We start from the raw sequence: 11,666 nt of genomic DNA, 5'->3' as shown, positions 1-11,666 counted from the left end.
CCTTTAAGGGTCCCAGTGCGATTGCGAGTGCCCAAACTTCTGATAGATCCGAACACCCTGAGACATCCAAATCCCTTTTAGGGTCACAACCGAGTGTTCCAAAACTCTGTGTGGCATTTAAATAACTTTCAGTAACTAAACCCCTTTTGGGTTCCCAGCATGGCTGCGTCTCCCCAAACTTTAACGGGCTCTGAACTCTCTGAGGCAACTCAAACCATTTCTGTGTTCCCAGCGCGGTTGTGCATCCCAGCCCCTCATCCAGGCCGTGTTTCCGAGCTGCTCCCCCCGACTCCATCGGCGCCCGCCGCCCCCCAGCTCCCTCACGGGCAGCGCCCCCGGCGGGCGGGGCGGGGAGGCGGCGGCGGCGGCCCTGAGTCAGCGCCCCGCCCGGGGGGGCAGGAAGCCGGGCGGGCCCGGGAGCGCGCCGGCCCCGCTCCTGTCACCGCCTGCGTCAGAGCCCGGAGTTTTCCACTGACGAAAAAGGGCAGCGCGGCGCGGCGCAGCCCCGGCAGCGGCAGAGCGGGAGGCGCCGCCGCCACTGCAGCCGGAGCCGCCGCGCCGAGAGCCGCAGCCGCCGCCGCAGGTAGAGCCCGGAGCGGGGAGCGGGGGAAGGGGAGGCGGAGGGGAGGGGGGGGTTTGCATCGCCAACGGTCCGGCTCGTGCCTCGCCGCCGTCGGGGCTGTACGGCTCGCGTCCGTCCGTCGGGGCTGCGGATCGCCGTCCGCCGTCGGGTGAGCGGGCAGCGGCTCGGCGCTCCCGGCCGCGGGGGTCGGGGCTCCCCGTGTCCCGGAGGACGGAGCCGGGCGGACGCGCCGCGGAGGCGCCGTCTGGGCCGGGGCTGCCGGGGGCGGCGGAACCCGGGGAGGGGGAACGCACCGCTCGGGGCTCGGCCGGGACGGGAAGGGGGGACTGGGGAGAGGGGGGAGGGCGGGGGTCTCCGCCGCGAGTCCCCCCTGGTTTTCCCAGCCGGACACCGATGGATTCGCACCCCGTCGCCTTTCGCTGAGGCTGCGGCTGCAGTTTAGCGATGTTGAAAGAAAAGCGGGGGGGGAGAACAGGAGGAGGTGTGTGTGTGTGGAAGGGGGGGTGTAAGGGGGGAGGAAGGCTGGCCGGCTCGCTTTGCCCCGGAGCTCCCAGCCGGGGATGTATTCCCGTCGCTACAGCAACACCTACCGGCGCTCCGACGGACGCGCCGACGGACGGAGCGGGTCGCCCGCAGCGCTCAGCGCACAGCGGCGGCTGTGGCACCGCTCGTGGGGAAAGGGAGAAAGGAACAACCGGAGGAGCCGAAGGGAACTGGAGGAGCCGAAGGGAACCCCTCCGTACACGGGAGCTGCCCCCAGTTTTCCCGGTGCGCCCATCACCTCCTCCGTGTCACTTCGGGATGAGGCTGAGCCCCGTCCCAGAGCCAATTATTATCATTATTATTTGTTCATTATTTTTTTTCTTCCTCCCCCTCCTTTATTATTATTATTATTATTTTTCCACGTTTTAATCATTCTTCATTTTTCTTTCTTTTTTTTTTCTTCTTCCCTTTTGTTCTTTTCCACGGAGCTTCGCCTTTTCCTCTTTTTAATTATTATCATTATTTGAATCATTTTTTCTTTTCCCCCTTTGCTCTTTTTAATGCACTCAGCTCCGCGTCTCCATTCATTATTGCTCTTATCTTTTTTTATCACTACCGTTTTTTTTATGCCTTTTTCCCTTCCCTTCTCGCTCACCGAGGACACCCGGAGCTTCGCATTCCTCCCTTGAATAATTCAGTGCAGGAGCGGAGCGGAGCCGGGGGGCAGCGCTCAGCACAGCGTGTACCTGCAGGAGGGCACACACGGAAAACCTGCCCTGAATTATTCATTGGGCGTAATCAAATGGAGGATTTTCCTAGACAAAAGCACGCCTCACTCCCCGTTCGTATTTATTACGGTGCAGAGTACATCTGAAAGCACGCTGCGGTCGGGCTGTGTCAGATAACCTTTTTAATGCCTTTCTTAATGTTTCTTATTTACCTTTCGGGTTGTCAGCGAGGCAGAAGGGCTTGATGGCAAACCTACAAAGACGTTTCTTGATGGGCTTCCCCAAATATTGGCTCACGTGTGTGTGCCCTGCTTCCCATGGGTGGCGTTGGCAGGAGGACCGCTGAGGGCACGGCGAGTGCCTGAGGGCTATTTATAACCAGGGGAAGGCTGTGAAACCCTAAACCCAACCGTGGGAGGGGGTGAAAATCAGCTGGGCTGAACCCTACGGGCTCCCCATCGCACCTTGGTAAAGATGGTAGGAGTTAAAATGGTTTAAGTGGACGGCGGTGATTGAGGGCTGATGGTGATTGAGGGCTGATGGCTCCGCACTGATGTCTTTTTTTGATGATGTTGAGGTCATGCTGTGTGAATAACACCTGGAAAAGGGAGAAAAACCTCCCCCTGGGTTCAGCGTACAGACCGTAGCGTTGGGTTTTAAAGCAATACTGGGCCCTGTTGAAGGCTCAGGCCCTTTGCATTGGGGTTGCAGGATGCTCCTAAGGCAGGAAAGCTGCTGAAAAATCCATGCATCGCACCGCTTGTTTCCTTGCTTTGCAGAAAGAACTTTGCTTTCAGTTCACGTGCAGATTTGGGATCCTTCCACCTTTTTGGGATCCTCTCCAGTTGGAAAATCAAATTGCAAACGCCGCCGTTCTCCTGCATTCCCCCAGGAGCTGCTTCCAGGAGAGATTCCCTTTACGTGCCTCATGCTTTGCTCCTTGCAAACACCCCAACACTTCCTCGCTGTGCCTCTGTGCAGCCCCCTTTACAACCAAGCCCTGTAGGATGATTTTGGGTGCCCTCCTCCCCTCTCTGGGCTTCGCCTTCTGAAATCCAAATGACTTGAAATATTTACTGTTGATACGTTGTCCAAGTAGAGGATAGTTAAAACATTAATTCTTTGCATTCCTGCGTATTAAGGCTTTGCTCTGCAACTCGCCCAGTGCCAGAAATGGGACTTAGCGGATTCATTCCCCTTCCCCCCTCAAACTCAGCCCTCCCACCCCCAAGAAAAATAGCTTGGGAAAAGAAAAAAAGAAGGAAAAGAAAAGGAGGGAGACGGAGAGAAAAAGAAAGGAATGCACATCTGGGCTAAATATTTGTTAGAAAGTATTCCCAGGATAGTGGGAGTTCTGGTGCCAGAGAGGAATTCCTGCGGGTTTGATCCATTGCATTATGTACTTGTTCCAAAAGCTGTTTTCAGTAAAATAGATGAGTAAGAAGTCTTAGCCAAGAACAGAATGTCTTTTTTGGCAACTAAAAGGAAGATAGGATTATTTTATTTCAGGTTATGTAAAAAAAGAGAGAGAGAGAGAGAAAGAGTGAGAGGGGGGAGGGAGTAAAGGTGGTAAAATCCTCCTGCGCTCTGAGCCGCTTGCAGAGATTTCCACTGCCGAGCGCTGATATTTTGTGTTTTTCACGCTGCTGTGCACATTTTTGTGACTTCTGTGGCAGGCACAGATGCGGATGGGAGTCTCAGGCTTGCGGCATCGCCGCAGCTCAGCAATCCCAGCCGTGGTTTCAACAGCGCTGCTCTCACGGCTTGGGTTCTGCTGCTGGAGCAAGCAAGGAGGGGAGGGCACTGATGGTGCCTGGAGGAGGGCGCTGATAGTGCCTGAAGGAGGGCACTGGTTTATGCTCTGTGCACGGCACTGACTTTTTGCCCTGATGGCTGAACCCCATGAGGGTGGTGTTTATAGGGGGCTGATGGATGTAGAGGTATCTTGTCAAAATAAATGTAAAAAATAGGACTGTCTAAAACATGGCTCTGTTTGCTGAGTGCTGGGACGGTGTCGCCATCCTGCTCGCTTCCTTGGGAATTATACAAACTGGGGAAGCCCCTTCATTAGAAGATGCTGGTTTGGTGTTTTTGGCTGTAGGTAGAAAAGTCCTGGTGCTGCCCAGGCTGGTGGCAGCTGGTCCTTGCCCAGCTCATCCTTGCAGTCAGGATTTGGAGTGGAGAGGGGAGCGTTTGTGCTTGGAAGGCCGGGTGGATGGATGGATGGAACGTGGAAGGAGGTGGTGAACGGATGAAGGGACGGGGTGAGCTTGGCCAAAACGCCATGTCACTGCCTGAGGGGCTTCTCTCTGATGCCCACTGGTGTCCCTGCAGGGTGGGACAAAGCCAGAGTGACAGCAGTTTCCACTCGACTCCCATCTTATGGATGTGCTGGAAAATTGCGTTCTCTCATTGGCTGGAAGGCGACATCCTTCAGTAGGGATAGAGGAGACGGCCTTGCAGCAGCAAGTGGGTGCATCCCAGAGCCACCTGTGTTTGTTTTTGTGGAGTTTTTTGGCCATTCTATGTGGGCAAGGAGGTGCTTCGTTTTGGACTTCATTTTGGAGGTTTTCTCATTCATTTCTGGGCACTTAGAAGCGATCGTCAGCAGAACGGGAGGTGGGAAAAGAATTGAAAACCAGGAGATTAGAGAGTTTGCAACACTGTGGCTGCCAACGCTTTGCAAGAGAAAAGGGAGGAGAGGGCTCAGCACTGGTGCTGGATTGGACGTGCGTCCACATCCACCTTCTCCACATCAGCTTTGGGTCAAGGCCCCAACAACCCAACCTCTGGCACATGCAGCCCCATGCAATGATTAACTTCTTCCAAGCCTGAAACAGCTCCCTCCATCCATCTTTAACCTTTCAGGGGACTTCAGGCTCCTGGAAGCTGTCGGTGAACATGATTGATAAGCAGTGGGGCTTTGTAGGCACCCACCATTACAAGCACTATTGTGATATTGAGCATCCCACCGTGGGGAGGTTCTGAAGCCTGTGCAGTTTCTGTGCCGTCTGCTCAGGGCTGTTAGGAGGAGGTCGGTTTGATAGATTTAAATTCACTTTCAGACATGCAAAAGAGGGTGAGAAAGTGATACGGTTACGGTTACGAGGAGTAGGTTGTGCAGGGTGGGAGGGTTTCACAAGAGGGCATGAGGACACCGCATCCATTAGCACTGGGTTTGCTCCACCACCATGCTGCTCCAGGGACGCTGGGTTGTGAATGCTGGAGATGGGCAGTAGGAGAGCATGAAGGAAATTGAGGAATCCAGGCAAGCACAGAGCTCCTTTGTTTTTAATTAGCTACGTTGTTTTTAATTGCTACTATGCTTGATACATAACCCAGCCTAAACAAGAATAGCTTATTGAATGGGGGACTGACTATGAAAGGCACCGTGAGGAGAAGGGCTGTTCTTCACAGTTGATATATTTGTATTTCAGTGCTTCATTTAATAAGTCTGTTTCCCCAGGGGGCTGTAGCAAGTAAATCATGCCAGCAGATTGTTCTCTGCAAACCGGCTTATTTTTGTAATTAGCAAGACACTCGAGCTGTAACTGCACAGAAAGCGATCAGGGGGAAGGAGTTAACATAAAAGAATTAGTAAGCAAAATGTAGTAATTATTGTTGGATAACGTTTGCGTTGATTGAATGGGTTCCTGGGCAGTTGGGTTCTCCCTCTATAGGAGGAGAGGAATTGCAGCTGCGTGCAGGGGAAGGCAGCGAGGTGTGGTGGTGGGGTGAGCCTTTGGGGAGTCACACCTGCGTGGTTGCACTGAGCTCGTGCAGACTGTAAGTGGGTTGGTTTCCCCCTCTGATGACGCTTTCCTCCCTTCTTTTGCAGGTATATGAACAATACGGCGTCACCATGAGCGGGGTGTTGAAAAGGAAGTATGAAGAGCTGGGGGATGACAGCACCTACTGCTCCTCCTCCTCCTGCTCCCCTCTGTCCTCCTCGGCATCCTCAGGCTGGGACTCAGATGAGGACAACTCTCGTGGAGACAGCAAGCCCAGCTCTGCCGTAGCACCTGGCTTTACCCGTGAGTCTCCTATTGCCTAGCCCCGTTTGCCCTGTCCTTATGACCCCCCCAATGTCTTCATGAGAGTCTTCCTCAGCTGCTCCTGCCACCATTTTGCCATTTGCTTGCAGCTTTTTTGCCCAAGTTTCTGGGCCTATGGATGCCCGTGGGTCCAGAGGATGCTGCTATCAGAGCATCCTTCACCCCTCAGCGCGCTCTCAGCTATTCCATAGGCAGCAATGGAACACACAGCGCGTAGTGCTGGTTTAGAAAAACGATTAACCAGCAGCCTAATTACCATTTCAGAACCCGTTTCCTATGGAAGGTGGGGACTTTGCCAAAGAACACGACACGTTTGACATTGCCTCTGCTGTCAGTACAGATAAATGCTGTTTTGTTTTCCCAGCATCATCGGTTTTGAGGGCTTTTAGGAAAATACGCAGAAGACAAGGTCATAAAATCCCTTATCTGCTGTGCAAAGGGAAAAGAAAGACAATAGGAGACCATCTTTGAGGAGGAGAAATGGTCCATCCCAGTAAATTACACTGAACACCCACTGTATATAGCAGTTAAGCTCCACTTAGCAGACATACACAAACACGCAGTGGTCTGAAAAGGCTTTAGAAGTCTTGTAATAATAAAGAGTCTCATTCTTGCTTGTCTTCCCAGGTTTGGTGACAAAACAATGAACTTCTTGTATTCTCTGGCTCCATTGAAAAAGGGTCAGGAATGGAAAAGCAATTGGAGGAAGGGGGGGGGTGGGTGGGAAGGAGGGAGAAGCAAATGCCAAAGTGCAGCAGCTCGGTCGATAGATGCTGGCGGTGGTTAAGTTGCCTCTTGATAAAGAGCTGATGGTTTAGAAGATTGAATCAAGGTTATTATGAAAAAGCAACGCACAATGCAGAGATAGCATCAAAGTGACGGCGCAGCCTGGTTTGAAACCCTCAGCAAGTGAGCAGAAGCTGCTGACACAGCTGGGTGAATGCTTTTTTTTTTCCCCCCCTTTTTTTTTCTTGCCATCTGAAACTGAAATGCAATGTTTTGGCAAGCAAGACCTGTGAAATATAGGTGCAGCTTGCTGTTCAGTTTGCACTTTCTCAGCTCTGCTATCCAAGCAGCACAGCTCAGTCTCGTGCCGGGGATTTACCCAGCCCTTCTTGGCTACTTGTTCCCATATTCCCACTACTTCATTAGGAGAGAGTGATACCAAAACACTCAGACACTGAATCTGCGTGTTGCTGCCTTTCCTTCCTGGCATGCAAGCAGTGCAAGGGACATTTAGATGGGATCTAAGGAAGGCTTTCTATAATAAGGGTGGTGAGGCACTGGCACGGGTTGCTCACAGAGGTGGTGGATGTCCCATTCCTGGAGACACCAAAGGTCAGGTTGGATGGGGCACCTGATGGAGCTCTGGGTGTCCCTGTTCATTGCAGGGGGCTCAGACCAGATGGCCTTTAAAGGTCCCTTCCAGCTCACACAGCTCCATGATTCTGTGAAGTTGTTCTGACCAATTATTCCCCATCCCCACTTGCTCCATCTGCATATGCAGAACCAGGTATGTCTGGAGGAGCTCTGCTCAAAGTGCTGTGCAGTGTATTTCAGCAGCGTAAGATAAACCATAGTCATGCATTGCTTACCCTGCATTCACCTGCATCAAGTTTAACATCTTTGCAGCTGCTCTCAAATGAGTCTTACAAGAATAAACTATGGATTCATGGTTCCTCCCAGTGGATGGTAAAAGGAAATACCAGAAGGAGCAGCCTGTTTTCAGGCTGTTTTCTGCCCTGCCCCAAAAGCTGGAGCTGAAGCATCAGTGTCCCATTGTTGTGGGACCCTGGGGACAGCGGTGAGGGGAGCAGGACAGGTGTGCAGGGTGGTTGGCTGCTTGTTCGTTCTGCTCTGCTGCATGTGAAGAATAGGCAAATGCATTTCCTGGCAGAAGTTGTGGTGAGGAGGAGAAGCAGTGGGCGTTTATTAGTGTGAATCTGAGTGGTGACTCCAATCAGGACTTGGCTTAGTTTTTCCCCTGTATCCACTTTCCACCTTTAGATCCTATAGCACAAGATGCTGTGACTTTACCGTATTATGTCACCATTGCGAGTCCGGTTCATAGTATTTAGCAAAGTGTTTTACCTCCACCTTCAAGACGTCATTGCTGACTGTATGCTCTTTTCTCCCCCATTTTTAGCCACGTCCATCCTGAAGAAATCCAAACGGCTAAAGAAGAACAATGTGGAGTTTGACCGGGTCACTGTGTTCTACTTCCCACGCTGCCAGGGCTTCACGAGCGTGCCGAGCCGTGGGGGCTGCACGCTGGGGATGGTGAGCAAACACAGCTCATCCCGACAGTTCACGTTAGCAGAGTTTTCCAAGGAGCAAGAAAACGTTCGTCGGGAGAAACTGGAAGAGAAATTGAAAGAGGAGAAGTTGGAAGCTTTGAAATGGAAAGTAAGTGGTTGGATTGGGGGTGTCTTTTCTTATGAAGGTCTTTTCTTTGTGTTGGTCTTTCCGAGTCCTTGGGAAATCGATCCGGAACCTTCTGTGGGTCTCTGAGAAACACCGGTCAGTTCTCTGCCTTGAAAAAAGTGATGCTCAGCTCCCCTAGCAGGTGTTCACCTAATGTTCAGGTGGGACCTGAGTGAGATGCTGTGCACCCCATGGTCTATGGGCTCTCAGGTTTCTTTCTGGAGGCTCTGAGACAAGATACTGGTTATGGAGGTGGTCACCGCTGGGGCAAGTCAGGAAGTGTCTGGACAGTGCTCTCAGAAGTATGTTTGGGTGGTCCTCTGTGGAGCCAGAAGTTGGACTTGATGATCCTTATGGGTCCCTTCCAACTTGGATTATTCTGTGATTCTGTGATTCACTTATTGGAACAGGCTGCCCAGGGAGGTGGTGGAGTCACCATCCCTGAAGCTGTTCAGGAAACATGGATATATGGCACTGAGGGACATGGTGGGCATGATGGGGATGAGCTGGGGTTGGACTAGATGACCTTAGTGGTCTTTTCCAACCTTTATGATTCTATGATTTGTTCTGACTTGAGGTGTTGATGGTCACAGCTTGGTGTCCCTGACAGCTTTGTAACACCTTGCCTATCTTTTGCCTTCAGCTCACCATGAACGGCACAAAGGAATCGGAGGAAGCCAACCAGCTCACAATTGAAGACATCTCCGACGATGACATCGACATCAGCAACGTGGACCTGGAGGATGGCTTCTTCCTCCAGCCCTACCCAGCCAAGAAGAGGCGTGCGCTGCTCAAAGCTGTTGGGGTGAAGAAGATTGACAAGGAAGAGAAGCGGGAGCTGCACAGCATCCGTCTGTCCCGAGAGGACTGTGGCTGTGACTGTCAGGAGGTCTGCGATCCCGAGACCTGCAGCTGCAGCTTGGCAGGCATTAAGTGCCAGGTACTGCCCAGTCTCATGCATCTCCTCAAGGCGAAGTGGGAAAAGCTCTTGGAGATGCTGCTGGAAAGCATCCTCCTCCCAAATTGCTCATCCCATGGGGACGTGCAGGTGCACCCACAGGGTGAATGGCAGGAGACGGACTGTGGGGGATGCCTTGGCAAGGAGAAGCTCTTTGCTCCTCCCACGAGGCTCTAATTTCTCCTCCTCCCTTGGTTTTATTTTTATTCTCCCCCTTGCTGTGTATCCCAACTCCCAGCACACGTGGGAGCATCAGCGTCAGCTCTGCAGGCCCACCTGCATATCACAGGGTAACCCCTGTAGCTGCGCTTAGTTACCTTTATTCATTTTTTTATATATTTTATGTTTTCAGAGGTGCCTGCCCTGCTGTGCTTGGGGGAGCATTCGCTACTGTGGGAGCTGCTCACTTGCTCTGTGCTGTGGGCTGGGTGGTGTAGGCTGTGTGTGTGTGTGTGTGTGTGTGTGTGTGTGTGTGCAGTTGGATGTTTGCAAGCAGATGGATGTGCTCGGGAGGACTCGTGCTCCATGTGCATGTCACAGCCCCCCTCTAGTGGCTGCTCACAGCTGGGATGTAAAAGTGCCGCAGATACCAATGGAGCAATTTGTCCTTTATCCCACAGAGGCAGAAGCTTTTGATATAGATCAGATATTAAATATCGTGGTGCAATATACAAAAAATTCATTCACATTTGCCTACTTTTGGCGCATTACATTTTGCTTTTTTTTTTTTGGTTTTTGTTTGTTGGTTTGTTTGTTTTTTTTTTTAACCCTTTGGCTTTTTTCAATTGTACTGAAATCCACTTTTTTTAAGACAACTCTTCCAAAGAGCAGGTGGTGTGGGGTTTTTTGGTAACTTTTTTTGTATTTTTTGGCTTGCTTTTAAACCCCTCACCTGTGCTGCAAGGTGACGTGTGGGCATTTGGGGGTGAATTGAGGTGGTTTGGGCTTTGGGCAAGGGTCCTCACCCCTGTGTTCTTCCCCCCCTAGATGGATCACACTTCCTTCCCCTGTGGCTGTACCAAGGACGGCTGTGGCAACACGGAAGGCAGGATTGAGTTCAACCAGGCCCGGGTGCAGACCCACTTCATCCACACCATCATGAAGCTGGAGCTGGAGAAGCAGCAGCAGAGCAGTGAAGGGGTGGCAGAGGTTGAACCTCCCTTCCGGGAGCGTTTGCCTCAGCTGGGCTGCACAACGGCAAAGGGGCCCTTGGAGGAACGCACAGCGCCACTGGCCCCCGCCTTCCAGTTCAGCCCTGAGTTGGAAGCCCTGGGGGAGAACAGCTGTAGCAGCGACATGACGGACTCCTCCATCTCCTCCCACCCCAGCGAGGACCTGGAGGAACCCTACGAGAGCCTCCCCTCTGACAAGTCCCAGTCGGACATTGATGATGATGGCTTGGCACGCATCCTCCACTTCAACGATTCAGATGCCGAGGAGGAGGGAGACCACTGTCAGGATAACCTGAGCTGTTTCCACCCCGCTGACTTCTTTATTGAGGACCATGGCTGTGAGGCCAAGCCTGGCCCTGGGGCCTCATCCCACCTCTCTGAGTGCCTGGATGAGAATGCCAACCAGGACAGTGGTGGGCTGCTGGAGGAGGCCATGCACTCGCGCTGTGATGGGGTGTCGTGTTGCGCCCCAGCCCCAGCTGAGTCGTGTTCCAAGAGCTATGCCGACCTCAGCCTTTCCTCTGACTCCTTGGATTTCTTCCAGTCTTTCTCAGACTATAACTTGGGACCCCTTTACAACTCCTTGAAGGAGTACGAGAACCTTGATAACTTCTCAGCATTACAGTTTCAGTTGCCTAATTTCCCCGGTTTCCCGCAAGCTGGAGATCAGGGCTCCTGTTTCTTGGAGTCTCTCATTGGTTTGTCCGAATCCGTCCCCGAAACCCCAGCCCCTTTCACAGACAATCAGCTTTTGGAGGACGCCATCAAGTCATCACTGATGGAAACGGTGAAGGTGTGAAGCGCCCGGCTGGCTGGGGAATGCGAAGGACTGGCAGCATCGTGGTGCTGAAACCAAAGCCGAACAACGGTGGGACGGGCAGACTTTCACTTGTGCTATGTGAAAAGGATAAAGAAAAAGAATTAATAATAATCAGACTTTCTGATCAGACAAACTATTTTTGGTCTTTATAGAATGTGGACGTTTTGACATACTGCAGCTACAATCAGTTCTCTTGCTGTTTGTGCAAAGATTTCTAAACTTTCATGATGGGGTTGGGAGGGAGGCGGGGGGGGAGGGAGGGACGAAGACTTTCAGATATGACTTTCCTTGTGTTTTGTATGCAAAGACCTGTTGAGAAATGCTCCTTGCGAATGTTGCCAGTCGTACACACAGCCCCTTCTAGAACCGTTTTGGTGTCGCGGGAACTTTTTAAGACAACTTTTGAAGCTGTATTTATTGTGTAAACTTGTGATATGCGTAAG

The 11,666-nt window shown here is 52.0% G+C and overlaps 1 protein-coding gene across 1 annotated transcript; it reads left to right on the top strand.

The window, feature by feature from the left end:
- Window positions 1–452: 452 nt before the first annotated feature.
- CSRNP1 (cysteine and serine rich nuclear protein 1) lies at window positions 453–11,442 on the top strand. The gene is made up of 5 exons (XM_072329231.1): window positions 453–583; window positions 5,633–5,828; window positions 7,996–8,255; window positions 8,917–9,213; window positions 10,219–11,442. The coding sequence occupies exons 2-5, from the start codon at window positions 5,657–5,659 to the stop codon at window positions 11,200–11,202; spliced, it is 1,713 nt and encodes a 570-aa protein (XP_072185332.1). The 5' UTR covers window positions 453–583; window positions 5,633–5,656; the 3' UTR covers window positions 11,203–11,442.
- The last annotated feature ends 224 nt before the right edge of the window (window positions 11,443–11,666 follow it).

The sequence above is a fragment of the Excalfactoria chinensis genome, chromosome 2, assembly GCF_039878825.1.
Source record: "Excalfactoria chinensis isolate bCotChi1 chromosome 2, bCotChi1.hap2, whole genome shotgun sequence".
Taxonomy (NCBI): Eukaryota; Metazoa; Chordata; class Aves; order Galliformes; family Phasianidae; genus Excalfactoria; species Excalfactoria chinensis.
This window is presented reverse-complemented; position numbering and strand designations above follow the sequence as displayed.

Excerpts from the sequence above, each read along its gene's own strand:
- CSRNP1 (XM_072329231.1), top strand. The coding sequence starts at position 5,657 with ATGAGCGGGGTGTTGAAAAGGAAGTATGAAGAGCTGGGGGATGACAGC. Across the intron at positions 5,829-7,995 it reads CGTAGCACCTGGCTTTACCC|CCACGTCCATCCTGAAGAAA; the intron begins GTGAGTCTCCTA and ends CCCCATTTTTAG. Across the intron at positions 9,214-10,218 it reads TGGCAGGCATTAAGTGCCAG|ATGGATCACACTTCCTTCCC; the intron begins GTACTGCCCAGT and ends TTCCCCCCCTAG.